The sequence below is a fragment of the Eretmochelys imbricata genome, chromosome 6 (genome assembly GCF_965152235.1).
Source record: "Eretmochelys imbricata isolate rEreImb1 chromosome 6, rEreImb1.hap1, whole genome shotgun sequence".
NCBI classification, from domain to species: domain Eukaryota; kingdom Metazoa; phylum Chordata; order Testudines; family Cheloniidae; genus Eretmochelys; species Eretmochelys imbricata.
Window position 1 is genome coordinate 22186208 of NC_135577.1, and position 27668 is coordinate 22213875.

At 49.1% G+C, this 27668-nt stretch overlaps 3 protein-coding genes across 8 annotated transcripts in view; 1 reads left to right on the forward strand and 2 right to left on the reverse strand.

The window, feature by feature from the left end:
- The window catches only part of LOC144265548 (uncharacterized), a 36596-nt gene extending 28918 nt beyond the window's left edge, over positions 1 to 7678 (reverse strand). Inside the window, exon 1 of the mRNA XM_077818221.1 lies at positions 6986 to 7678. The gene's annotated coding sequence lies outside the window, so the exon portion shown is untranslated. The remainder of the gene's footprint in view (positions 1 to 6985) is intronic.
- On the forward strand, positions 1 to 17985 carry LOC144265544 (malignant fibrous histiocytoma-amplified sequence 1 homolog). 2 transcript variants are annotated; one of them, XM_077818214.1, is made up of 11 exons: positions 1 to 94; positions 1755 to 2634; positions 3249 to 3540; positions 4574 to 4760; positions 6122 to 6312; positions 7641 to 8122; positions 11318 to 11475; positions 13236 to 13395; positions 14561 to 14631; positions 15715 to 15821; positions 17859 to 17985. In XM_077818214.1, exons 1-11 carry the CDS (start codon positions 76 to 78, stop codon positions 17874 to 17876), a joined length of 2565 nt encoding a protein of 854 aa, XP_077674340.1. In that variant the 5' UTR covers positions 1 to 75; the 3' UTR covers positions 17877 to 17985. The 2 variants fall into 2 exon arrangements, with proteins under 2 accessions (XP_077674340.1, XP_077674341.1); XM_077818215.1 differs by lacking the exon at positions 13236 to 13395.
- Positions 12489 to 27668, reverse strand: part of IRF7 (interferon regulatory factor 7) — a 27076-nt gene continuing 11896 nt past the window's right edge. The window contains exons 8-13 of one of the 5 annotated variants that reach the window (XM_077818218.1): positions 27159 to 27395; positions 25916 to 26164; positions 24905 to 25288; positions 24409 to 24527; positions 23379 to 23394; positions 12489 to 13422 (exon numbers count right to left, since the gene is read on the reverse strand). In XM_077818218.1, coding sequence (XP_077674344.1) covers positions 13421 to 13422; positions 23379 to 23394; positions 24409 to 24527; positions 24905 to 25288; positions 25916 to 26164; positions 27159 to 27395 — 1007 coding nt within the window. In that variant the 3' untranslated portion in view covers positions 12489 to 13420. Of the gene's footprint in view, positions 13423 to 18049; positions 23395 to 24408; positions 24528 to 24904; positions 25289 to 25915; positions 26165 to 27158; positions 27396 to 27668 lie in introns of those variants that run through there. The other 4 variants (XR_013346316.1, XM_077818217.1, XM_077818216.1 and 1 more) reach the window with 4 other exon arrangements.

Genomic DNA, 27668 nt, shown 5'->3' on the forward strand with positions numbered 1-27668 from the left:
GGGAACTGCAGAAGGGACGTTTGAGGTTCAGAAAGGATCCAGCTGTTGCAGCTGCTGCAGGCAGGAAAGGACAGCATGGCCCAGCAGAGAGCCTGTGAGTAGCAAACGACCCCCTTTCCCTATTTCTTCTGCCCAGCCCCAAACTCCTCCTGGTGGGGGGGAAGGGAGGGAGGAAGTGAGATAGATTTGCCTTTGCTGTTTCACTCACTGCCCCAGCGGGGGGGGGAGGGGGAATGGGGAGAGGCAGATGTATTTTCTCTGCCCTATGTGGGGATGGAGAGGGGAGGATGTGGGGGGAGGGGGGAGAGGAGGGGTGTTAACTCTTTCTCAATGCGGGGTGAGACCTCCCAAGGATCTGTACTGTGGGGAGAGTCATTTGAGTTCAGCTCTTGAGCTCCGAGCTGTGTGTGAGGATGCACCACAGCCGTAGGCCCAGACAGGAAGCAGAATGGAGAAGTTGGTCTCATTTACTTTAGCTTAGAACAGCCCCCTCTGCCCATGGAGAGACCTCGCCCCCCCAGCATTTACCCCTCTGCTGTAGGCACCCTTCCTATTTGGGCTGGGGATGGCCAGCTAGGCTTCTGCTTGAGGGGTTTAGTCCCTCTGAGCCCCCAGGGGTGGTTCTTCACCCAGCTGCTCCTCCCACCCAGACCTCTCTGCTTACAACACCAGTCCCTCTGACGCCCTGGCTGCCAGCAGTTCCCAAGCTGTAACTCCTTGTGTCTGTCCCCCTCCCTCCCCCCGGGCATCCCAATATATCTGCCTGGGGGGTCCCTAGACTTCAAGGGCAGTGAGGGCCTGAGGGAAGGTCCTGAACTCAGCTCCTGACCACTGAGCCATGAATACATCTAGATGGCTACAGCTGCAGTGGTGTGCCTCACGCTGTGACCCTGTCTGTTGCCAGCAAAGAGCGTGGGTCGGCTCAGTAGGTTCCTGAGGGGAAACCCATTAGTGAGCACTCAGCAGGTAGCATTTCTAGCTGAGTCAGCCCTGAGCCGATTGCCCAGGGGCCCTGAGCCGTTGGCATGAAAGATCCCTTGGCACTTTGGGAGAGAGTATGGCTTCTTTAAACTTGTCTCCTAGTCAAATTTCAAGTCAGGTAATTTAAGGGCTGCTGTGATGAGGTTGGTGATCGATTGTTCTCCATGTCCACTGAAGGTTGGGTAAGAAGCAATGGGCTTAATCTGCAGCAAGGGAGATTTAGTGTAGATATTAGGAAACACGTTCTAATGATCGGGGTAGTTAAGCTCTGGAATAAGCCTCCAAGGGAGGTCGTGGAATCCCCGTCGTTGGAGGTTTGTAAGAGCAGGTTGGACCAACACCTGTCAGAGATGGTCTAGGTTGATGTGGCCCTGCCTCACGGGGCTGGACTAGATGTCCTCTCATGATCCCTTCCAGCCCTGCAGTTCTACTGTCCCTGCAGCTTCAATCAGACACAATATTCATGTCCTCTTCCCGCCTGTCGTCTCGTGCTGTGTAAGGGGTGCAGGGGAGGTACCGCTAAAACCGCTCCCATGCTTCACTGCAGCAGCAGGAGCAGCTTCTCATTGGTCTGTAAATGACCCTTTAGAGTTTGATGTGCTCTGAGCCCCTTAGGGAGGAAAAGTGCTACATTAACGTGGGGCTAACGGTGCTCAGCCACCAACACGTTCCTTTCAGACCCCTAAATGAGCAGCCAGATTTCCAGGCGAGAGCAGTGGGAGTGCTCTTGGAAATCAGGCTCACACGCTGTAATGATCTGTTCCGTCCATTAGGTCAGGAGCAAGATGACCGCGCGAGTAAAGTGACTCTCTCCACGATGAGGCTCAGAGTCCTGCCTCCTACGGTCCTGCAGGACCCCAGAGTGGAGAGCCTGAACCTGGACCGCAACAAGCTGAAACACGTCGCCGGGATCTCGAAGCTCGGCAACTTGAGAAAGCTGATCTTGTCCAAGAATGAGATTGCGGACTTCCCCGAGGAAATACAGAGCCTGGTCCACCTGGAGAAGTTGGAACTGAATCAGAACCAAATCCGAGTGATCCCGGAGGGGATCTTCTCCTGTCTTCCCAGGCTCAAACACTTGCGGCTGAGCAACAACCGCCTCAGTGCTCTGCCCAAGGACTTGGCCACCTGCAGCAGCAGCCTCCAGTACCTCAACCTGTCCAACAACTTGTTCCGAGCCATCCCCCAAGCTGTCCTGGATTTGGTGAGTTTACAGGAGCTCTATGTGCAGAATAACACGTTGCGCCAGGTCCCCAGGGAGCTGTTCGAAGGGAGGCCGCTGAAGATGTTCAAGGCAAATGGGAACCCGCTGCGGGAGCCTCCCAATGAAGTCTGTGCTGGGGGCATCCAGCAGATCCTGAGCTACTTCAGCCAGCTGCAGAACTGCCATGTGGAGGAAGACAGGAGGGTGAAGACCATGTTCTTGGGGGCCTCGCTGGCAGGAAAATCCACTATCTGTAAGAGCCTGAAGCAGAGGCAAGTGGTTCTGGTGTCTGAGGAGGAGCGGACAGTGGGGATTGAGATCAGCGAATTCCACATCCAGGACTTCACGTTTCTCTTCTGGGACTTTGCTGGGCAGCTGGAGTACTACGTGACCCACCATGTGTTCATCACCCCACAGGCCCTCGTCATCCTGGTCATTAACTTCCAGAAGTAAGTGTTATGCAATGGGTTTGTTTGAAGAGCTCGCAATCTAACTAGCTCAGACAGGCACAGGGTGTGTGCGTGTGTGTGGGAAACACAGGCACGGAGCAGGGAAGTGACATGGCCAAGGTCCCGCAGCAGTGCTGGGGATAGAACCCAGGGCTCCCAAGGTGCAGTCCCATGCCCTGTCCACTAGGCATGCTGCCTGCCCTCTCTGCAATGTGACTGCCAGCCCCTTGGATGGAGATCAAACTCCTTTTACAGAAGCCACTGAACAGCTGCTGTATCTAGTGCTGATTGTGGAATGTATAAGTCTACACCAGTTGGGCAGTGCCTATAGAATGATCATCCAGTCTCATGTATCCAACACCAGCTATTTTAGAGAAAGGTGTTGAGATAAGCCACTGTTCAGTGTATGTTGTCCTCTTCTCTGCCTCATCCATAGAGGAAAACGAGTCTGCTACAGACCCCAGTTAGGAGACACAGTCCTTTAGCTCAAGCTGTAGAGACACATGCTCTTTACTGTGACAGCGTTGTGTTCAATCCTCGGGATGACCCAGAGCACATTGTCATGCCCTGCACTGGCAGTAACTGGCTGAGTGTTGGTTTGATTGATTCTTCAGGTACCAGCTCAATAATGACATCTTCCAGGAGCTGGTTGGCTTCTGGATCAATAACCTCTTCATGCGAGTCCCAAACTCCGTGGTCCTGCCCGTGGGAACCCACACAGACTGCTGCACTGAGGAGGAAGTGGAAGAAAAGAAGCGGGACATCATGAGCAAGATCCAGGCCATGCTGGAGGAAAGGAGGGCAAACCTCGCCCACTTCATCAACAACCTGGAAAGCAGTGAGGAGTCTGAGTTCTACGTGGACCAGTGGGACCGACTGAAGGAGATGGAGAGCTGCACCTTGACTGTAGGGCTATTGATTGGTTATTACACAGCACTATAGGTGTACACAATGCTGTACAGGCCAATGGGAGACTCAGTCTCTTTTCCAAGGAGCTTCTAGTGCTCAGCCCCAGAGAAGTTAACTAAATCTCTGCTTTTAATTTAATCTCTGGATCATGAGCCCATCACTGGGGTACCCCCAGGCTATAAAGAATGGTTATATGGTGAATTTTGTGGAAATCTGTATTAGTAGAGCTACTTTATTTAAAAACAAGATGGACAAAAAAGGGAGAGGATGGGGGAAATATTTAGAAACAAATTTTGACTCCTCCCGCACTTTTTCATCAAAATTCATAATTTTTTGTCAAGTTCAGAGTTTAAAATATTCTGTCCAACCTGCCTTAGTATTAAGAAAACAGTTTCATTTTGTTTTTTCCCCTGATACTTTCTGTTTCTCTTTTCTTCCCCCTCACCCCATCTCTTGTTCTTGGGGACATCTTAATGAAAACAGAATTTCAAAGAGCTCCTATGTCTCTGTGCCTGCTGCTTATTCTTCCCATGAAATTAGACCCCTCTGGGACACTGCTCTCTATCTAAGGCACCTGTATGGGCCCCGAGTAGTAGGAGCAATCTCTAATATTTTAATCCTTGCAACACTCCTGGGCGGTAGGGAAGTACTATTATCCCCATTTTACAGATGGGGAACTGAGACACACAGGAATGACATGACTTGCCCAAGATCACAGAGGAAGTCTGTGGAAGAGCTGGGAATTGAATCTATGTCTTCCAAGTCCTAGATCAGTACACTAACCACTGGGCAATCTTCCTTCTCAGCCCATGATTACTAGCTGCTTAACACCATTATAAATGACAGACAAAACTCCCCCCAACACCACAACCCACCAAAATCTGTCAGCATTTGGCTTTCGTCACCAACTGAAGAGGACCTTGGTACCCGTTATGTATTAGTACTTGCTTGAGCATCAGGGCTCGAGCTAGACAGAATATGGCATATGGCGCCCTGAGTGTTCCATAGTAACCGCGTGCTTTCCTTCCAGATTTTAAACCTTGTTCCCGTCAATTGCACTAATTACTGGGATATTAAAAAACTTGAGACTACTATTTTGGAGCATGTCAGGAATGAAGAAATATTTCCTAATGTTATCCGAGTGCTGCCCCCTGTCTATAAGGAAGTGGAAGCGGCAATCGTAGATACTGAGCAGAGTGAGGGGACAGCAGAACATGGTAGGTGTCGATAGATCATCTCTTCTCCCCACCACCCTTTCCCACTGAGAGTTCACCGCGTTAGGGGACCTACGCCACAGCCACCGTCTTTTTGGCTAAGGAAGGCTGGCCAAGGACTCCCTTTGATGCCCAATAAACTCACTGCTCCCTAGTCCACTGGAGACACGGTGGCAGTTCAGAGATTCAACACCGTTTCCAATCTAGGAGCTAAGCCGGTGGTGGCCTGTAGCAGTCCCAGGTGCTGCATGGCTAGGGGGTGAGAGATTGGGAAGCAAACCCCGTTCTCTTGCAGGGCAGAGCATTGAACCATATTCTAGTCAATTCTGTCTTCCGTTTATTCCCGCGTCAGCACAATGGGGGCTGCGATTTCACTGTATGTCTAGTAACTAAGGAGCTCTGCTGTTTCCAGCCAGTGACATAGCAGCACTATCCCTGCACATGGCCAGCCTAGTTATGTTCTAAAATAGCCCACCTTGGATTAGCCTAGACCTAGAGAGGTTCTAGAGATAATGAGCAAAGTGTATCTGAGAACCAGAGACTGGGGAGGCAGCAGGATCTCCTGGCTGCAGTGTAGATCATTCCTGTGCCTGCGTCTATTGGCTCAACCTACAAGAGCCAGGGATGTCAGACACAGAAGTTAGGCTGAAATGCCATCTCCGTGCTCCAGGCTCTGTTCCTCTTGTGTGGATTTTCTCTTCCTGTGCTGTGCGGAGTAAGGGGAAGTGTAGCAGCCCCAGTGATCAGTCTCCACTCTGGGCTCATTGGGGGTAAATAAGTCCATTCTTGTTTAAGTTGGGCTAGATTGAGCTGCATTAAGTTCCTTAGAGGAACATATTGGCAGCGCACAGCCAAAGGCCTGATCCTGCAAACACTTCCTCATGTAAAGGGTTAGACTTCAGTGGAGCTACTAATCTGAGTAAGGACTGCTGGACTAGGTCCATAACGGGGAGAGCTGTGTATTTCAGTAACCTTTTCAAAGAGCCTGGTACATATCTGTATACGTGTGCATATCTAATTACCTCTGGCTTGTTCTGAATACTCCTACCACAGCCCTGCAGTGAAATAGCTGAGAGTTGGACAAGCACCCTGGGTACTGTCATGCAAACAAAGGCACTCAGCTTCTCTTCTCACCGCTCCCCACCGCGCCCCCCGCCCCTCCCGGTGCTTCAGGATTCCTGAGTCCAGTTCTGCCAGAAGTCGCCTTTGACCTGGAGTGGGATTTGCCAAGACCTGGGTGTTAGCACTGATATATGTTGGCCCTTTTAGGACTCAGCCTCGGGCAAGCACCCACACACTGGCATTTCAGCTGCTGTTTGAAACCCTGTGTTAGTAGTGTCCATGTGATCCTGTTCTCTCTCTAGGCATAATGGACCTCAACCACTTACTTAGTGAAATCACCCGCCGAGAGCATCTGAGCCATCTGGGCACAGAGCTTTTCCGGGACATCCTGAGATACCTCCACCGCATCGGGCTGATTATATGGTATGAAGAAATCAAGCAGCTGGAAAGCACAGTCTTTCTCCGGCCAGCCTTTCTAATAACCATGTTCAAGGTGAGCGTATGGGTCCCTGTAGAACCCTCCCTCCATGACCAGGTTATTTCTCTGGGAAGCAGTGTCCTGCCTCCCTGCGTGTTCTGTTTCATGCCACCCTGCACACCGTTGTCCAGGCACAAGAGTGATGGGTGGTTTGGAAAGAACAAGCCTTAAAGAAAGGCATTTTGCTCTCCAGCCATGCCTCAGTTTCTGGGGCAAGTCTCGGAGATGATCTTACACTTACCAAGGCCAATCCGCTGAGTTTCTCAAAGGACTTTGCAAGCAATCAATGACGTCTAACAAAGTTATGTGAAAGAGTCAGCATTATAGGTAAATGGAAGCAAAATACCTAAAGTCATGCTGCAAATCATGGACAGGAATAGAACCGACGAGTCCCTAATTCCAGTCTCCTGATCTAACCACTGTGATGTGGACACTGTCTACTAGGAACTGGACTGAGGCCTCTAATTTATCTTCACAGCCAGCAGATTTAAACATTTTACTAAAGCTAATGTTAAAATTATATAATACACAGGTTAAGGAACAAGTGTCTGCACATCTCGGTATAGTGCTTATCCACAAATACAAAGTTTGGTTTAAAAGTCATAAGATACTTATAGTGCATTATCTGTAGTAATCCAGATTTTGGTGAATAAATTTAACAATACAGTTAGACCCTGCTCTTACCAACCTGGCTTAGATGATCCTCTCCCCAGTCTCTTGAAGCCATCCAATAGCATTTGAATTTATCCTGAAGAGCGAATGAATGCCTCTGATTCGGATTCTCCTCCCCTTGCCCCCTTTTTAAAAATAGTCCTTTTCGGCCTCAGTTCAACTATGCAAAAAGAAAACGAGTACTTGTGGCACCTTAGAGACTAACCAATTTATTTGAGCATAAGCTTTCATGAGCTACAGCTCATTCATTGGATGCAACTATGGCCTCTGTTTTCCTCGTACTGGTGTGCGCTGTGTAGAAGGAACCTGGTCCCATTCCCTGTGATTGCTGGAGGAGCCTTGTGCCTGCTGTGTTGCAGGGAGATGAGGCTAGGAGGAAGGATAGTGTGCTAGCCGAGGACTTGGGAGAACCAGGTTCAATTCCCTGCTTCTCTACAGACTTTCTCTGTGACCTTTGACAAGCTGCTTAATCTCGGTGCTTCAGTTGCCCATGCATAAAATGGGGATTAGAACACTTCCCTCCCTCCTCATGGGTGTTGAGGATAGATACAATAAAGACTGTGAGGCCCTCAGATATAATGGTGATGTGGGTGTTGTAAGTACCTAAGCCAAACTGCATCCATTAGTGAAATCTTCCCTGGCTCGCTGAGCTTTTGTTCCTTCCCGTTCAGATCCTTGTTAGATATCGCCTGGTGCAGCAGCTGGAAAGCATCTCCGTGGACCTGCTGGTGGGAGAACACGCTACCATCAGAGACCAGTCCAACTGGGTGTGGACATTCAAGTCGAAGGCCATGCTGTGCCAGCGGGCCATGCGAGCCTTGGTCAAGCACCAGCTCTACTTGGAAGGGATGAAGGACGTCTTTGAGGAGATGGTAGGGCACAAGGCCCAGAAGGGGAAGCTGTTCAGCCTTCTGGAGCACTTTGAGATCTGCCTGGAGGTGAGGCATGCCAAGGACCTCAACCCAGGGGCCAGGGAGTTTGTGCCGGGGAAGCTGTGGGAAACAACGCAGAACTGCCGCGAGGCCTATTACTTGTTTCCCACGTATCTCAACCAGAGCGAGGAGGTTTCTGAGAGGTGGGGAGGAGATCATCTGGAGGATCTCCACATCCGGGCCTACTTCTCACCTGAGATCCCAGAGGGCTTCTTCCAAAGGTAAGAAGCCAGCCCACTTGCCTTGGCCATGTGAGCTGGGGAGCCTGTCAGCGCAGGGGTCATTCCTTCTTGTCTGTCTGGGAAGCATGTAATTGGTACTAGTATAAACAAACACATTAATTCATAGCTATCGAAAGGAAGGTTGGCCTAGTGGTTAAGGCCTTGGACTGTGCCTCAAGAGATCTGGGTTCAACTCCTAGCTCTGCCACAGACTCTGTGTGACCTTGGGCAAGTCAATTCATCCTCTCTCGGAGCCTCGGTTCTCCATCTGTGAAATGGGAAGAATGATTCTCCCTCTGTCTGCCTAGAGTGGAAATCTCTTTGGGTGGGTACTGCACCTGGCCCAATGAAGTTATGAACTCAACTGAGACCTGCAGGTGCTACTGTCATATAAATTATTAATAATAGGGCATGTTAGCAGTGTACTGCCCAGGAATTCATAACGCATGGTTCTCATTTGTGTTGATTGGTGCTGCATGTGTAAGTCATTGCATATTGTTTTGATCACATGCCTCTCTATGGCTTTATTTCTATCCAAGCGGGTGTGCCAGTAATCCTGAAACGCCGGGAGTTGGCAAACCAAATGCATGTGGAGATTTGTGCTGGGAGGTGGGTTCTCTGGAGCATTGGTCTCCAGCCTTTATGGGTCTGCTAAGTCATCTATTAGTATCTAGAAGAGCTGAACAAAGTAACTGCAGGGAGCATTATGGAGGGGAGAACAGGAAAACGGGGAGGACGCTTTCATAATCCCATTTGCTGAGCCATATTCTCTTTCACAAAGAGCCAGCAATGGCTGAGCTTCATCTCTTAGAGAGCCCTGTTCTAGAAGAGGCATATATACTGTGCAAGGACTCATGGGGAAGAGGGAGATATGGTCTAGCACACCCAAACTACTTCCACAGACCTAGCTTGTGCTCCTTGGAATCATCCCTTTGGTGGGGCAAAAACCAAACTCTGGATGCCATGGTGAAGGAGTGCATCTTCTACTTCATCTCATGAGCTCAGACAGTCCTGGATGACTTGCTGGGTCATTGCCTTCCCCTTTGAGTCTGGCTGTCTGTGACTTCTGAGTTAGCACAGCAAAAAAACAAATCCAGCTAGGGTAGTTTACCTCTCTGGCTGATCTCTGCTTACAGCCAGGGCAAGGCTGAGAGTCGGAGTCATTGTAATACGAAGAAGTTGTGAGGTTTCCCTCCTCCTGCAGTTCAGTTGATCTTATACCCTGTAGGATAGCCCGTCTCCGAACCTTCACAAACACTCCTCTTCACCCAGTCATGGGGATGAGTTTGGACACAATGTGTCATGATCTGGATTCATCGCCTCTTGAGTTAATTATCAGCCATATCATACCATCCAGTCAGGATCTGGGGTTCCCCAATATTCAAAGGAACATCTAATTCTATTCTCACTGTATAAGTTTTTATGGTGTACTCATCACTGTAGTATCTGAGTGCCTTCCAGTAGTGCATTAAGCAACCTGACTACGCATCTGTCACTTGTTCTCTCATCCTCTCACTAAGGGAGAAGTATGTGTAGTGGAGTGTCTTGTTTTGGTGATAATTTTTTTCTTTTCAGTTGGCCACCAAGCTTCAGTTCATGCAGCTTTTAGAGCATTGAGGGGTTTTGTTAACAGCTGGTGGGGAAGCTGGGCCTCTTTGCTGAATGACACACTAGAGCCCAGGGCATTTCTTCCCTTCCAGAAAATGAATGGCAGACTCAACAATCCATTCTAAAGTTTCTTATCTCTGCATAAAGAAGTGATTTGTACCCAACGGATCCAGGTTGGCAAGGTAGCTTGTTCAAATCAGTGTCATCTTGCTGCATCAAGAGTGAGAGAAGCAGGAAGAGGCACTCTCCGAGATGCGTGTATGAATCCATCCATCCATACTAATAATATTGTGGTTTGCCTGTGGGATTGTTAGCTACCCAACATGTACCAAGCACTCAGGCTGTCTGATGTATGGGGCAGCTATTTACTTTAGGAAGAAGCTTTTGACTGCTGGCCTTTCTAGGGCTAGAAGGGAAGGAAAAGCCAGCAAAAAAGAGAAACAAATGAGTGAGTGAGTTTGTGTGTGTGAGAGAGATGCACTAGGAGAATGTGAGTCTTTGTCAGCCTCTAGTGGCTGAGCCTCAGAAGAGGTTAGTGCAGTGATACTCAGACCTCAGTGATTCAGGAGTTAAATAAGGGATCAAAAGAGCCAAAGGAGCATGAATTCATTGTTTCATTTACCACAGTACAATATCTTCATATTTAAAAGTATGACGGGGAAATATCTAGTGTGTATATATACACTAAATATTATATACTAAATAATACATACTGTAGGTGTGTGTTCTCTCTCTCTCTCTCTCTCTCTCTCTCTCTCTCAGCAAAATGACTGACCAAGTATTAACATTTTATCAACTACAATTGGTTAATAAAATAGTAAAAACATCCTGATTGGTTAATAACTTAGACTGGTAAATAATTAAATCACAGTGTTTTAATATCCTGTGCTGCAGAGAGACACAGGAGGTGCTTGTGGCTTGCGAGCTTCAGTCTGAGTATCACCGGGTTAACGAGTAGGACAGCCCAGAAAACATTTCAATTGTTGCAAAAAATGCAGAGGCTTTGGAGTTTTTTGTTCCGAAGTGGAACGAAACTGACACCTTTCAAAATTTGTTGTGCAAAGAGACAGAGGCTCCTCCCACCCCAGACTAGCCAATGGTGATTGAGGCACAGACCTGGGATATGGAGACCCAGGTTCAAGACACTACTCTGAATCAGTCAGAGCAGGGACTTGCCTCACCCCTGAGTTCTGCACTATTCTGGGCACTCGGTCTGATTTTTTGACCAGAAATTCCATCCTGGATCCGAAGACCTTTGCTGATGAAAGTTTTTTCTTGAATCTGGAACATTTTCGCAAAAAGTTTTGATTCCAATGAATCTGCATGTTGAGTAGAAAAATTCCCAGCCAGCTCTCTTAATGAGTCTGCTCCAGCTGCTAGCAATGGGTCTCAGTCCTTTCGCTCCAGCGGTAGATGCTCATGTTTTTAATACAGTATGAGAGGTCCCTGGTTCAATCCCCATTGTTGTCCCAACTGGGGTTGGCTACATATATTCTGGCAGCAGGTGGGGCTGAAAATAGTTTCCATGATGCTGGAGGGCAGAACTGTCTCAATCTTTTGGCTGATGTCTCTCCAATCTCATTGCAGGCTCATGGTGAAAGCTTGCTCCTTCTACTCGGCCCACTGGATTGCGAAGGTCACTTGCCTGCTCATATGCAGTGGCAAACCCTTGCTGATCAAAGAGAACAACCAGAAGGGCTATAGTTATATTGAACTCCGGAGCAGAAAGCCAGCGCAAAGGACAGGTGAAAATGAAGGCACTGATTTCTCTACTGAGTATGTTCTCTTTCGCTTTCCCTGGCCTGGGAGTGGAGGGTAGTTGTCCGCTTGCCATCTGCTTTCGTATACTGCACCCGAACTCCCCTAAACAAACTGGCACTTGTGTTGCATGCTGGTCCAGTGCATGTACAGCATGATCCCCACTTACTGACTCTTGGTGAGCCACAGCTGGGTTGTGTCTCCAAGAGTTGAACTCTCTGAAGCTCCCTAGCCTACAGAGAACCATGTGACTTCCCCTGGCCTGTCCCATTGGAGCATCTCTCTCTAACCTGGGGAAACCCTGATTAATAGAACTTCCCACTTCTTAAAGATTTGGGTGTTCCCAAGATCTTAATGAAATCGGGGTCCCACAGTGTCTCTCTCAAAATAAACTGCCTGGGATGACAGGAGACCGATTCCACATTTAAGATCAGGTTGAGATTTTTCAAAGTAAACTTTTTTTTACTCCCTTTCATTAAGTTTTATGTTTTACCTTGGCATGAGGAGCAATATCCTCAGACCGCATCTTCCCTGTTCTTGCTGGCGGGTTGGAGACAGAATTTTCTCAGCCTTCAAAGGGGAGAGCGAGACTGAAGTTTTCACAAAGGGAACTCTTCTTGATGTTTGAGTTACGCAGACATTGACTCGCACAACCATCCCCTCCTAAAAGAGTTTTAAACATTCCCTCCCCTCCAACGGCTCAGTGTCTTAGTGTCACCGTTTTCTGGTGCTCTAGCAGAAAGAAGGGCCTCACTACCATAATGGGAATAAAAGCAGGAAAAATACTTTTAAATAAAAGTTTGAGGCCATAAACTCTGTTGGGCAAGAACTCTGTTTTTGTTCGGTTTATACAGTGCCTAGTGCCCTGGGGTTCTGGTCTATGCCTGGGGCTGCTTGGTGTTATGGCAAGACAAATAATAAGCAAAGGAGGGCACAACGTGGCTTTTGGGGACTGTTTTTTGGTCCACCTTCTGTTGTGGAAAACGAGTCACCTCATCTGTTTGGTTCAAACAGGCTAAGGTCCTTTTTATTTGAATACAGGCACGCAGGGAGAGGAAGACAGAGATGGTCACACACAGGTGCCCCCCTGGTCTCTCTCTGCCCTGCCCCTAGAATATCAGTCTTCTATAGTTTTTTATCATTCAAGTCAAATGATACGTTTCCTTAATTTTTATCACTCAAGCATTGTTCATAAAGCCTTATAAGGAGCCAAAGTAAACAGGATCATAATTAGCACTGTGCTGACACACTTTGTCGTTATCAAGATCTGCAGTTTGCTTGTGGCAGCGTTTTGTCTAGGGGCTTTTGCAGGTTTGAAGGGGGGGTTGCATATAATGGGCAGCTAGGGACTTGAGCTAGCCTACAGGTTGGCCTAGTTCGTTATCGGGGTCAAAATACCACGGCCCAGCATATGCAAATGCTCTTAGCTTAAGCTAAGTCTTACAGGATGCCGGCCTGTAGGCCTCTTGCGTTACCACTCTTGCCTATGCTGCATATAGTGCATAGATCTTGTCACAGAGTGGGATGGGGTCAGGCCAACAATACTTTCCCCCACCCTTTAAATTGCTCCTCAAGGGTGTCTAGTCTGGGTGAACTGGAAAGAACCCACCTGGTGCAACTGTTCGCCTATAACCCAGCCTACAAGCAACTCTTGCCTGCCCGTTACCATTTGTGCTCTAAATGGGCTAACTAAGTCCAGGTAACTGATGATTAACAGCAGCCGGTTCTTTCCCTTATTCATCTAAAGAATTCCAGTTCACATGGGATTTTTTCATGGCGATCATCTTCATCATCCGGCAGCTCTCAGAGGAGTGGCCTGGTCTCCACATGTGCATGAAGGCACCTTGTCGAACGGCAGAATGTCCTGCAGAATTTTTCTGGCCAGATGTGGATGACAAGAACACCGTGTACGTATGTCCTGTAACCTGTTTTTCCTAGAGGAAATATCCGCAGTAGGGGTGTGAGCACCTGCTACCACAGTACAAATGGTGATCAGTTCTAAAAAACAGACCCATTCTTTGCATGTCTATAATTCCTTCCATCAGAGCAGAGCAAGTCACATTACAACAGTCTGAATCCTCACTACATGCCAGTGAAGCAAATAACTACTAACCCCATTCTACGGAACAGGAAACAGAAGCGCCAAGAGGTTAAGGACACAATTTTCAAACTTGGGTGTCCAACTTTGGGCACTTGAACAGCTATGCAGCAAAGCACTTAAGTGTGTGCTTGACTTCTATTATTATTTGTTATTTGTATTGCAGTAGCTCCTAGAAGCCCTGGTCATGGGCCGCATTGTGGTAGGTGCTGTACAAACACAGAACAGACAGTCCCTGCCCCAGACAGCTAAGTAATTCAGCACCTAATCGTTGCTGAATCAGGCCTTAAATCCGTATTTAGGCATCCAAACCAAAGCAGACTGGCTTTCAAAGGGGCGGAGTGCCTCTGAAGTCCCATTGTTTCCACTGGGAGTTGAGTGCTTCTGAAAATTGATCCACTTTGATTGTGGTGTGTAAATAGGGATTATGGGTGGGATTTTTCAAAAGCACTGAGCCTGGTCTAACTCTGCTCCTTTTGAAGTTGGCAGTGACTTCAAGGGGAACAACTCTGAGCCCTTTTGGAAATGGGACCCTACATCTGTATTTGAACACCTAGCTTTGAAAATTGTGGTCCTTCTTTGAGTGACCTCTGCATATTCCCACTCCCCTATTGCCACCGGCTTGTGGCCCGGGTGTCTTGGTCCCACAAGCAGGAATATGCAGGGGTTCATCTCAAAGAACTCCATTTGCTGCTATGTAATCTTCATTTTAAGTGGCTTGGCAAAGGTCTCTTAGGAAGCCCATGGCAGAGCTGGGAATAAACCCCAGGCTACCAGTCTAGTATCTCAATTACAAAATCCTCCCTTTAGACCACGGGCAACATTTTCTCTCTCTTTTTTGTCCATAACATTTTAGAAAGAGCAGTTGTTTAGAAATGATTTGTTTTGAATCCCAAAGAGTCTTCCATGGCTGTAAAGGTGTTTAGTGGCACTTTAATTTAGTTTTTTTTCTTTTCCTTTCTTTTTATTTTAAGGACGAAGGAAGAAATTAAAACTTGTGGAACATGTGGCCATCGGTTTCGAACTGAGCTGCTTTTACCCAAAGGTACGGGGAGAGGGTTAGAATCCTGCTATAGCATAGGGGCCAGTTTCTGCCACAAGATGAAGGTAGAAAGATTTCCTGTGTGTCCTTGTACAAGGAGTCACTGAGGGTTTGTCTGCACAGGGATAAAAGCCCCACGGCTGGCTCAGTCTTGTTGGGCTCGGGCTGCAGGGCTACAAATTGCTTTAGACGTTCGGGCTCGAGCTGGAACTCTGGGACCCTCCCCCCTCGCAGAGTCCCAACATTTGGGCTCCAGCCTGAGCCTGAAGGTCTATACACCAATTTTTCAGCGCTGGAGCTGGGGTCAGCTGCTGTTTTGTTTTGTTTTTTTATCCCTGTGTAGACATACCCTGAGTCATCGTCTTTCTTTGCTGTGCTTCTCCATCTGTACACTGTGGGTGCTAATACTTCCTCTGTCTCTGGTCTATGTAGATCATGAATTGTTTGGGGCAGGGCCTGCCATTCGCCGTGTTTGCACAGCACCTAGCACAATGGCACCCTGATCTCAGTTGAGTCTTCTAAGCGCACGACTGTAATCAGATAAGCATGACCATAAGCATGGTCAGGGCTTACAGCAACACAAGGCCTGGGAATTGGGACACTTGGGTTCTAATCCCAGCTCTGCCCTGACCCACATAACCATTTTTCCTTAGTTTCCCCATCTGTAAAAGGCCCAACAATGCAGTGTCCTACAATCCATCTCTGACAGGCAGCTCCCTAGTGTTAAGAACTGCTCCTAATAAACTCCCAAGTTTCTCTGAGCTATTTTCCCCACTCTTTTTTATTTAAAGACCACTGTGACTTGGCGGCCAGCTCCTGCTGGCCCCTCGGCTGTTCCCTTACAACAGGCTTCTGTTATCTGCCTCTCACGTTCTGGCGCAGATGAGTAGCTGGTATAAATCGCCCTAGCTACACTGAAGTCAATGGAGCTAAGCCAGCTGGCACCGGCTGAGGCTCTGCCTCCACTGCCAGGAGGGATGAGTTAATGTGTCAAGCACTTTACACTGTCAGTGGGGTGGGGGGTTTTGGGGATTCACTCCATGGCTGTGGCATGGCACGCTGATGTCTCCTTCTCTTTCCTTTCAGTTCCAAGTGACCTGGAGGTTCCGCAGCCCCCGCCCCCTGCTCACTATTATGTCACTAGCTATGGGACTACATCTTTCGGCCCCAGCAGCATCCACGTCAATCGCCAGGTAACTTGGCTGTAGCTTTGCTCCTCATGTTTTGTTCTTGGCTTTTGGCTTCTGTTCTTTCTCTGTTGTGGGGAGCTGGGCTTGTGCTAACGCCAGCTCCCATCACGGTCAATGAGAAGAATGGCCCAGTGGTTTAAAGCACCGACTTGGTATTTGGAAGACCCAAGTTCAATTCCCTGCTCTGCTGTGGATTCCTGGTGACCTTGGACAAGTCACTTAGCCTCTCTGTGCCTCAGTTTCCCATCTGTAATATGGAAATAATAGCCCGTCCCTACTTCCCAGGTGGGGAAGTGATCTATTGATTATGATACACTCAGATACAGTGATGATCAGGGACAGATAGATGGAATTTTTCCATTGATTTTAATGGGAATTAGAGCGGGCTCTAGAACAACGAGGGAGCCAAACTGAAAATACCCACTCTGGAACACTGGTCAGACAGACTTCATAGAGCCGTCTATTTCAAGCCCAGAACAGAGCGATGTGGTGGTCTCGTCAGACCAGCTGCATAACACAGTCCATAGAACCTCACCCTGTGATTCCAGTGTCAGTCATCCTGACTCAGCATTCGTCCTGATGTAGCAATCCTTCTTTATTAAGGAATACAGCTAGCTTGAAGGATGCCTTTCTGTCTCTGCCCCTCTTCCTGATCAGTCTTTCTGCGTCTATCAGTGTTGTTCCTAAATGACTGGAGACGCTGTATGTTTAGGCTGAGATTTTCTAAAATGGATGGGAATTTTTGGGCATCTAAATCCCCAGGTGGACTTTGAAAGCCCCATCCTTGATGTATATAAAAATCACTTGGGCGATGGCATGTTAGATTCTAAATCCATGGAAGTCAGTTCCTTTAAATGTGTAATGGGTGTGTAATCTGAGACCGTCCTTGCAGTGCTCAGCACAATTTAGATCATAGTGCTGTTGGCGTATATGGGGTGACAGGGAAATTATGTCCCAAGGCGTTTATAATCTAAGGCTTCGGTTCTCCAAGGTGTTACCTCCCCATGGAGATTCCCATGGAATTGTCACCCAATGACCCTGTGAAGGGCCTGAGTTAATGGGGGTTACATAAGGAGCAAACAGAAATGAAAGTTAAACCCTTGCAGCATCGCTCTGCCAATTGCCTTGTGGATGGTTGAGCTGGCCTTGGTAAAAGCATTGTGGCGTGGCAGCCCATGGTCATTGTTCCAGGGCAGCCAATAATTTTTCCCAGTTCCCAGCCTGCATAGTTGGGCTGGGCACTAGGGAAACTTGGTTGTGGGCAAGGGGGAGAATGAAGGAAGCGTCCTTTCGTCCCCACGCCCTTGGCATGATTTGGAACCCCATGTCTAGAGGCTACTTCAGCCCAGATGGCAGCGATCCCACCACTGTCCAGTGCAGGGAGCCCCTACAGAGCTTGGCCATCTCACGTGGGGTGTGTACCCCTTGTGTACTTCTCCCCTCTTGCCCAGTGGAACTGCACTGGTTGCATTACCAACCAAGGGGAACCCTGCTGTCTTGGGAGCTGGATGCACCTGGGCGCATCCTTAGCTGCACGTGCACTCACAAAAGGCACTTTTCCAAATCTTCTCACTGTGGCTGTTGAGTTGGTCAGTGAAGAGGCTCAGGTCTTGCTTCAGGCTTTGGAAACCCCCCAGTACAATGTGTGCTGCACAGTCTGGCATATGGAAGCAGCAACCCCCCCTGGATTTTTCCCTTGGAAGATGGAAATGCTGTGCTGTGAACAGCACCATAGAGCCAGGCTGAGGTTTGGTTTATTTGATTTTACTCAAATTCTGTTTTCCCTCCTTTCTGAAGCAGGCAGTGCTCCAGGGACAGGCACTGTGTACTTCTTGGACGCCCTAGGGGGCTCTGGGGTTGGTGGTCTGACAACTTGATAGTGTTGGTTTTTTTTTTTTTCTTTCTGTTTAAGTGGGGTTCTGAACTGGAACTCCAGAGCCAAATACTCCCAAACTTTGGGCTGCTTAAACTTCAAGTTTCTTTGCTTTCTTGCAACAGAAGCTGCAACTCTGCAGTTAGTCACTGTCTTTCTTATTTCAGAGTATCTTGGACAAATGACTCGGCCTGCCCAAGAGGACCATTGAGAAGGACGTCCTTTTAGCCAAGACTCCTAGCGTGTTGAGCGCCACGCTAAGCAATCTCTTAAGCGCTCTGTACAGCAAGATCCATTTCACTGTTTGCAGTGTGTGTACTGGCAGTGTTGTGCAATAAACAATTTCTACCCACTGGAGGACAGTGGAATGTCAGTTTATTTACACAGACACAAGAGGGGAAAAGGGCACTTTTCCTGCCCGTGCTGATGCATAGATGAGCAATGTGAACAGAGAGCTTCGCTCACATCAGTAGCTGAAAGGCTTGCACTACTCAGAATACACACAAGAAACTGGCACAATGTATGAAAACTGACCTGGTGTTAGAACAGAATTACAGTTGGCCTCAATTACAGTTCTAAGAAACATTTCTTAATGAAGACGGAAAGAAGCTTTCAGATTTTGTGATCCCTTCAACATTAGCAGCTGGAGCCAAAGCCCACTGAACCCCTTTGGAAAGGCTCCTGTTAAGCTTTGGATCAAGGCCCTGTTTCTTCACTAAGAAACAATATTCACCTTATGCCTGTTAACGAAGAACCAGAACTTCCGGGTCTTCTGATTTGCTGAAAGCATGATTTGTGTCAGGAGCTATGCCAGTTTACAACCTCTGGGGAAGCAGCCTATTTATTCCATCATATGGGAAGTAGCAGTAATTAACCAAGTATCAAAAAGTACACTACAAAAATCCATATTTAATTAACACACACTCACTGATGGCCTCCCAAAGGTGCAGTGCAGAGGCTGATCCATGAAATTTGATTTTCTGGCTTAGTATGAAGCAGCTGGTCATTAGTGTCCTTTTATTTCCTACTTCCTTCTGCAGTCCAAGTTGTGGAGAGAAGGAAAATGAAGGGCTTTAACGTGTTGCTTTGTGTGGAACTCCCATGATCACAACTGAGGTGTGAGAGAACACAATCAATCCCCCCTGTATCCGTGATGTGAGTTAGGCAATTTTTAAATCAAATCACAAGGGTCATTTTATTAAAAAGGCAAAATAGTCCGTAGCACCCAATTCAGATCAGCTTGGCATTTCAGGGCAATAGCGAGAGGCCCTTCTACTGTACAGCTTGTACTGAGGCTGCCTCCCTACCCAGTTTGTGTCCACACACGCTGTTGGTAACGCAATCATGTTGGATACACTGTGCTTTGATTTTTCTCATGAGCATCATTATCAGGCTATAACTAGGTTCTAAATGGTCCTTCCTCGTTACAGCAGATAACGAGGAAGGACCATTTAGAACCTAGTTATAGCCTGCTTCTGAAGGACTGGCTTGTGACTCATCCATCCCTCCCACACACCGCACTAACACTGCGAGACAAGTTACGCCCTGTCAGGCTACAGTCTCGTTAATCACTGAGTGTTCTCGGGCTGTGCAATCCTCTCCCAGTGAATGCAATGCCTGCTCTACAGAGAGTGCAAAAACCCTCTGGCTGCATGAGACATGACATTAGAAAAAGGCATATTACTAAAGTCAAATGCTACTTAAAGCCTTCAACACCTGAGCTAGAAGGCACCAGACCTGCTGCTGCTCCATAGAGAAGAGGGAGAAGGGGCTTGGCACATCTTGGCAGTTGCGTGTGGGGCTGTTTTCAACCCTGCACACCTTGACCTGCTGCTTTCATGTCTCCCTCCTCTTGCCCTTGTCTATCTCCTCCTCATGCTATAGGCAAGCAGCCCCTTGAGGCTGATTCACCTCCCCCTGGAATCATTTACTTTGGCCACTGAATTCAGCTGGAGCCAGATTAGACTCCTAAAGCCTTTCTGCTCATGCTGGAACGACTTCTGTAAGGCCAACAGCAGCAAAGACCAACCCGCTTGTGGTGTAAAACTGAACTCCAGTACAAGATGTCAGGAGAAGAGCCCCTCTCCACTCTCAGGCTGGCTGGGAGAGGGCTGGACTGCCACACCAACTGAATTACACCCTAGCCCATGTAAAGGGATTTGCCTCTATTTGGAAGTCACAGTTCAGCTGCAAAGCCAAAGGCCTCGCTAGCTGCTCAAGTGCTGGTCCTCTAGGTCAGCCCCAGATTGGACCCACTCAAACAGGTGACATTCCATCCAGGAGCAGGGAGTTGTACACAGACCTGCAATCACCTACATTTACTAGTGATTTGTGGGGGGCAGAGGGGTTCAGTTTGTGGGTGCTGGCTTGACACCTTAAAAGGCCTGACTTTGAGAGAGCAGGTGTTCTACATGTTCTGACAATCAGGCCCTTTTAAAAAGTGTCCCAGCGGGGCCCCCAAAATCACTTTTGAAAACTTAGGCCAATGTCCATTTGGATGAAACACAGAGCCCTGTGCTAATAAAAGGAAGCTAAAACATAAACATGCCCAATTTACCTAAGCAATAAAAAAAACCTAGGGAAAGTACCACAGTGGGGCAGGTGTTCTATAAATTATACTTTAATATTAGTGCTTAACATTCTGCCAGACACACCAGGTGAAATCCGGGCCCCTGTGATGTCAATGGCAGGATACCCGCTGAATTCAGCAGGGCCAGGGTTTCACTCACCCTTCGTAAGGTATGTTGGGCTCCATCAGTGCATAGGTTTGGGAAGACCTGCTTCCCTGATTTCTATACGCCCCCTCCACCCCTTCTTTTTTTTCTTAAAATGCCCTTGCCTGCTCAAAGGAAGGGCAGAGGATGAGACTTCCTGGAGTCCATTAATTTTTCTATTTAAATCAAACTTTCAGCTGTCAGTCCTTGAGACACTTGCATTTTTGAGACTCACAGCTCAGTCAGGATGACCTGTATAAAGATCCAAGCAGCCTTAAAAGGAAAAGGAGGAAGCAATTAGAGCTGCTGGTGAGGAGGCCAACCTCCGTGTGTGTGTGACACACGCACACATTGCGATGACCAAGTGGATTGCCACTCGTTTACGGCCTCACTCACCCTCAGTTCCTAAACTCATGGAATGCAAGAAATTTCAAATGACATATCACTGAAACTACCCAGAATCATATTAAACCAATAAATATATACAGCTCAGAATTGTGGGCAGGCAAAAAGAGGAAGATAAGCTCGTCTCCCTCTTGCTGCTTTCCACAGATGCTCAGTGCTCAGATAACATGCTGATACTCGGGTGTCTTAGCAATAGCAACCCCTAAGCTAGGACAGGGAAGGGTCCTAAAGCTAACATCTGTAGTTGCTTTTGGAGGAAAACAGCATCCAGTGTGCAATGTCAGTTTCATACAGGTCTCCTGTCAGAGTCCAGCCTGCTCGCCTGACAGTAGTCTACAGCAGTCGGCCTTCCCCTACTGGTCCAGTGTTGGTCACGACCCAATGTCTTATGACCCATCCCGCCGCACAAGCAGCGTTGCTCTGATCGCACATCATCACTGTGGCCACTAGCGCAACTGTTCACATGGGCAGAGCACCGGTGGCACTTAGTGCCCGGGCGGCTGTTTGAAAGGCAATTAAGGTGTTGAGATTTTGGCTACGCTGCAGTTTAAAAAAAATAAAAAAGCACCCAGCCTACACTCTGGGTGCCCTTGACAAGCATTCTGAAACTGTACTAAATAAATAAATTACCAAAAAAAGAAGAAGAGGTGCAGGAAATAAGGAGCATGGTGTAGTCAGCCAGTGAACCATAGTTTAAGAACTGCTGGCCTATGCCCATTAAAACAACAGGTTACCCTGAGCACGTATGGTTAGGAAAGTGCCAGCTTTATGGATCTGTGCCTATGTATGCTGTGTGTTCATCAGATGACAGCAGGCCAGCACGTGCGTGCTGTGGTGTCCAAGGGAAGCGGGACAGAAAAAGGGGTAGGGCGGTGGTATGGTGGACTACAGGAACATGGCATGTTTTTCTCTTGTGTGACTGTGCTTTGTGGGGCAAGAAGCTGGCAAAGCATGAAGTGGAGTGTTGTCGGTGTGACTTGGTTCAGGCAGTGACCGCCCCCTGCTCAAGGACGACAAGGAGTTGTAGGGCAAATGGGCTCATACAACATGCGCAAGGCCGAGCGCGGCTGGGCCTGCAAACTGAACTCAGGCAGAGTGTGGAGAGGTTAAAATACAGTGTTCAGCACTAAACTTTAATTTATTAGCCAGGCACATTTGGGGGAGCAAGCTACTTTGGAATAGGACTGATCCTGCTCCCAGGAAAGTCAATGGCAAAATTCCACTGGGAGCAGGACCAGCCTCTGTTGTGGCTTCTGGGCCTCCCCTCCGCTACACTGTTCAGGGTGTTACTCATTCTCCTCGTTCCCCTCTCAACTCATTGGGGTAAGGGGACAGCCTGAGGCATGGCCCAGCTGTTTAAAGCAGCCCTCCTCGAGCTTGCTTACTTCAGCCGTCTGTATGCTACTTGGGCACAGCTGACGTGTCTAGCAGATCTACCGAACCATGGGTGCTTCCATTTCACAGACCTCTGACAGGCGAGCGCTTGAAAGGGACATAGCATGAGGAGAAAGTGGAGTCTGTGTCTTCTATAGGGGCCTCTTCCCTGTTCCTAGCCCTGGGTGGGGATTTTTCCATAGTGGTCTATCAGCTGATTAAAGCTCAGATCCTCAAGTATTTAGGCTCCAAACTTCCATTCAAATCAATGGAAGTTAGGAGCTGTGGCTAAGTCACCGTCTGACGGATTAGTTCACCTTGTAACAACCCTGTGACCCCAGGAGAGCTGGCCAGGGCTACTGTACGACCCACCCTCCTGCTTCACTCACGTCAGCAACAGGCAGTGATAAGGATTTTTTCCCTGTCACCACTCTTCACTCAGCTTAAAACCCAGCCAGCTCAGCCCAGACAGAGACACAAGATCATTACATTGCAGTGCTGTAGATGAGTATGCCCCACCCCCCCGTCGTTCCCCTCCCCGTGCACACCCTGACTTTCTTGCTGAGCTCCTGAAGCAGAGAGGAAGATTCTCTTGCTTCTACCTTCAGAGCACAGTGTCTGGTACCCTGTTTATTTCAGCTGGGGAAAAAAATCTCTATTTTCAATTGGTGGCCTTGAGTAGGGAAGACTGAGCTGTCTAGTGCTGTAATATCTGAGCACCTCACATACATTTATCCTCACAACCTTATGAGGTAAGGAATTGTTCCCATTTTACAGATGGGGAAAGTGAGGCCCCCAGCTGCAGTGACTTGCCCAAGGTCACTAAGGAGGTGGTACAGCATGGACTGAACCCAGCTTTACTGAGTCCAGTGAAGTGGCTAAGCCACAAGGCCACCCATCATCTCACACACACACTTCCTGATGGGGGCAAACTGATGCAAGTGGGCAGGGGAAAGGCGGAAGTGTTTTCAAAGGCAGGCCAGTCAGGCAGAGACCTAGGCAAGGACGGGCCAATGCTGCTCTCCCACATGCAGATCAGATCCTAGGGAGGGGAGGAGGTTCAGTCAATCTGCATGTTGTACTGCTCAATGAGGTCATACAAGCTGTTGAAGCAGCTCGACACCTGGAGGCTCACGTTCCCGCTGTTCAGGGACGAGGCTCCCTCCCGCAGGGCCATGTCATGGACATACTCACAGAACTTAGGCACCAGCTGCAAGAGAGAAACAGACACCCCTCAGGAGGCGTTCACCTGTGCTGCCACATTGCTATGCATTGCCTTTTTTGAATGAACCACGTGAATGGCCCTGTCAGAGCCTCCATCTGTTCCCCTGCCCCAGGGGGTGACTGCTGGGGGAGACATGCTCTGTCAGCAACGCCCAGAGACAAGGAAGTGAGGGCTTGCGGTGCAAGAGTGTGGCAAGTGCATCTCTCACCTATGTCTGGCAACCCCAGATTCAGCCCTGTGCTGGCTGCAACAGCCTGCTGTGGGCTTTGCAGGCATGCAGAATAGCCAGGGTACAGGTTGGTCTTGGCCACAGCTTTTCTGTGCCTGATCCACCTCTTCCTTCCTTAAACTTACACTCTGCAGCGAGGGCTGCTGTGAAAGCAGCATAGGGCTGGCTCTGTGACTGGACCGAAGGGGTTTCTGCACTGGAGCTATTCCCTAGAAGGCCCTTATGCCTACGCTGCAGCCCCATCAGATCGGTCTAGGTTCTCATCTTGGTACCCGTCATGGTAGTGTCAGAGTGCTAAACGGTATGCGTTCCCACCCCTCCCAAACAGCGGCGAGCCAGGACTGGTCCGTGCATTGGCAGGGCTCACTGGAGGGGAATTTGGGTAGTCAAAGAGGACTAATAATTAAGCTAGAAAGAGATGCTTAGTTACCCTCCCAGGACTGTAAAGCTTTAGAGGCAGAGGAGGATTCTCCACTTCTTGCCATGTGGCTGTGAAGCTGAGTGGGTGGGGGGGTAAATCTCTCCCCGCTGGTTACTCAGGGATCTCCACTCAAGCGCTAGCTCCTCACCAGCTACATGGACCCATGGCCATTCCACTCAGAAGAGGGGCGCAGCCTCTTAGCAGCTGCACGTCAACACTGAAGTCAGTGGAGCTGGCCATCAGTGAACAAACACTAACCCCTGAACCATCCCGCCAGAGACGAAGGATGCTTGGCATTTAGCCAGCACTTCCCTCCATAGCTAAGGGAGAATGATGTTTCTTGGCTCACCTTCACTAGGATTAACATGGCCTCCTTGGGCTTGGATTTGGAGAAGCACTGCCCAAAGCCAAGGTAGATGGTGAAGTCGGGAGATGCAGCCCTTTGATGTTCCTTAAAATCCTTCAGCTCTGCAGAAGGAACCAGGATGGTTTTAGTAGCACAAGGACAAGGCAGGCATTGGGGCTGCTGGATTAAATAAACTGCCCTGGGATGGTCAGGGGACGGGGGCCACGAGAGGAGCTTTCCAATTAGGAGATTCTGGGGCTCCCTCACCCTTGCTCCTGGCCATTCTCTCTTCTCTCTGAAACGCCCAGGCAAAACCTGGAGCCCAGTGCTTATGCAGGCTGGGCTCCGGCCCTTGGTCAGCCTACGCGCCTCGACCACACTGGAGCCCCATGGGGCAAACGTATGGTAAGTAACGTCTCTTGGAGTTTCTCTCAGCTAATCTAACTGCTACCCGTAAATCTGGCCCCACAGAGTAAGCCACACCCGGATGCAGACTCACCCTTTGAGAACACCTCATAGTCGAAGATCTCCATCTCGGTGCCGCGTGGCAGTAGCTTGGGCTCAGGGCTCTGAGCCATGTTCACCAGGTGCCTGGAGAGGGCCCAGAAAACCTTGCACTTATTCAGGCGCTTGGCATAGATCTTCTTGTGCTTCTGCTCCAGCAGCAGCCCTGTGTTCAAGAGCAGCTGCCTGGTGAACTGGGCCTGCTTCTGGTCAGACAGCTCATCTGGGCTTGGGAACTGGACCACCTGTGTGCAACTCGGAGCAAAGGTGGGGTCCTCGTTATTGTACGCGAAGAGGCAGCTGCTGGTGGCCACCTGCACCTCGTGGAGCGGCCTCCCACGGTAATAGATGGTGATGTCCATAGTGGGAGGAATGGTTTCTGCAAGAGACGAGGGAACGCTTGGACTATATAGGGCCTGGCAGGAACAGGTGCGCTCTGGTTCCGAACAGGCTGCTTGCCAAGGGCCCGATGTAATGCTCACTGAAGTCAGTGAAGACACTTCCACTGACCTCAGTGGATGCTGGATTAGCCCCTGACATGCTGAGCCCATCGTCCCCACGCCCGGCTGCCACTGGTGCCCTTGTTGGGAGTCTCAGCAGAGCATTGCCTGAGCATTATGGTACCTGTCCATCCCTGCAGTTGGTCCCCCGCTTTCCACGCGAGAGCCACGTCTGTGAACCCCATGGAACTTCCTGGATCCCCCTCTGCAAGCGGAGACGGGGCTGCGGAGATGGGGGTGGGGGTGGGGCGGGGTATCTATTTCAAACCTGAAGCCGAGATGTCTAAACCTCCAAGAGAAGTGAAGAGGGCCCTCTAATCTAGGGGTGGGGTGGGAAAGGTCAGTGCCATTCGGTTCCAATAGCTGTGTTTTCCTAAAGCTTTGACAAGTCTGCCCCAGTCCTTGTTCACCTTCAGAGGTAAGAGGGAGGGGTGGGTGACGGATGTACTCTGTGCTTGGGGCAGGTCTCCTTCCCTGGGGCAGGCAGCTGGGGTGGTGTCACTGACCTGTATTGTTCTGCGATGGCACTGTGTTGGGGGGAGGAGGATGCTGCTCTGGGAGAGGAGCGGCCAGCAGGGTCAACCTGTTCTGCTCGGGGGCTGCCCACTGATTCGCCGGCTGGTGATAACTGTTCTCTCCCGGGCCATTCAGCGTTTGATAGATCACTGCGTTTCCTGCAGGCGCTTCGCTCGGGAAAGTGCTCTGGACGCCCGCGTGGTTATTGTAGTGAGGTCTCCCTGCAAACAGGACTTCCGCTAGGATGGAGAACAATAGGCTTGTGAGACGGGTAGGCAGTAACGAACCCGTTAGTTTCTGCTTAGCTCCGCTCTTTTCACCCACTCTCTTCTACAGTCCCTCCAGAAAACCCCCTGCTTTGAGCCCTAAACTGTCTGTCCAAAGGAAAAAAGGCAGATTTTGAAGAGAAGGAAACAATATCATCATTCTGCACAAACGACAGTACTGCCCAGATGCCCGCACAGCGTCACTGCTCGGTTGTTTTGCTTTTGCTGCCTCCCATCCTCCACATTTAGACTGGAAGCTCTTTGGGATAGAGACTGTCTCCGAATGCACCTCACGTCCTGCTGGTGCGGGATGAGTAATTGCAAGGGAATGGGGGAAGTTTTAGGTCTAGCAAACAGCTTCATTTCGGTGCTGAACGGGAGCTGAGCTCTTCTGGCAAACTGGCTTCCTGTGCGCGATCAGCTCTAAGTAGGCTTGGCAGAGCTCGGTGTTTATTTCCGAGAACTGGAGGATAATGGCGATTGTTTATTTTTAAGCATTTCCCCCCTCCCCTCCCCCAGTTTAAATGTTCACAGTTGTGGGAAGTGATGGGAGAGGGTCAGATGGCAGGGCAGGCCAGGCAGTAATTCTTTAACGACCGACCTTGATTTCAAAAAGCTAAAGCTTTATAACTGTTAGAACCCGAATTGTCGACCTCACTGGTCAAAATGTGCACAGCCCATAGCCCTAAACCAAACTCTCGTGAATTGTTCAGCAGAGGAAGAAAAATGCTGCTTCTCTGCACATTTCAATTTTTATCGATGGACTATTTATTCCTCGGTTTGTGTGTAGAGTGAAATCGACGATTACCGACATTTACCGATAAAAATCTAACCCGCCGAAGCCTAGTTCCATATCTGCTTCATTTGCTATTGGGGGAGCATAACCTTCCAATGATCCAACAAGTCTTTTCTGTCTCAAGTGCCTGTTTACAACCGGCCAGCTCTCAGATAATGGGGATATACTGACCTGCACTATTAAGAAGCTGACTTATGCCAGGAACTGTTCTGGATGGGAGGGGCTGCTGTAGAAGTGAGGCTGCAGAAGGGTCATAAGCATTTTGCATGGGTTGGGTCACCCACTGGCCAACGGGTTGGTGATAGTTCTCCATTGGTCCATTTGCCGCTCCGCTCCCCTGCGGTGGGTAGCCATTTTGGCCCATATGTTGGTTTGGATAGCCTTGGCTGTCTTCATATGGTACTTCCCCTGATGGAGGGGGGGAGGGGGAAAGAAACCCAGTGTTAATTACCAGAGTTGGGTAAGGCACTGCAGCATGCTGGCCATTACATTAGACAATTCAATAGCTGCTGAGCGTGCTCGCTCTCTCCTTTTGGAAATGCTGCAAGATCTTCCTATTGGATAAAGCTTTACCATGGCAATGCCCTTTGCAGCATCCACCACTCCTCATGCTTCCCAACCCTACCCTGAACCTCACTTTTGGGAATCCAAACAGGGAGGGGAGATGGATTTCATTGCTAT

What these genes read in the sequence shown, in the direction of transcription:
- LOC144265544 (XM_077818214.1), top strand. An exon ending in TGAGGGGACAGCAGAACATG is followed by an intron (nt 4,761 to 6,121) that starts GTAGGTGTCGAT and finishes TTCTCTCTCTAG; the next exon opens with GCATAATGGACCTCAACCAC. An exon ending in CCAGAGGGCTTCTTCCAAAG is followed by an intron (nt 8,123 to 11,317) that starts GTAAGAAGCCAG and finishes ATCTCATTGCAG; the next exon opens with GCTCATGGTGAAAGCTTGCT.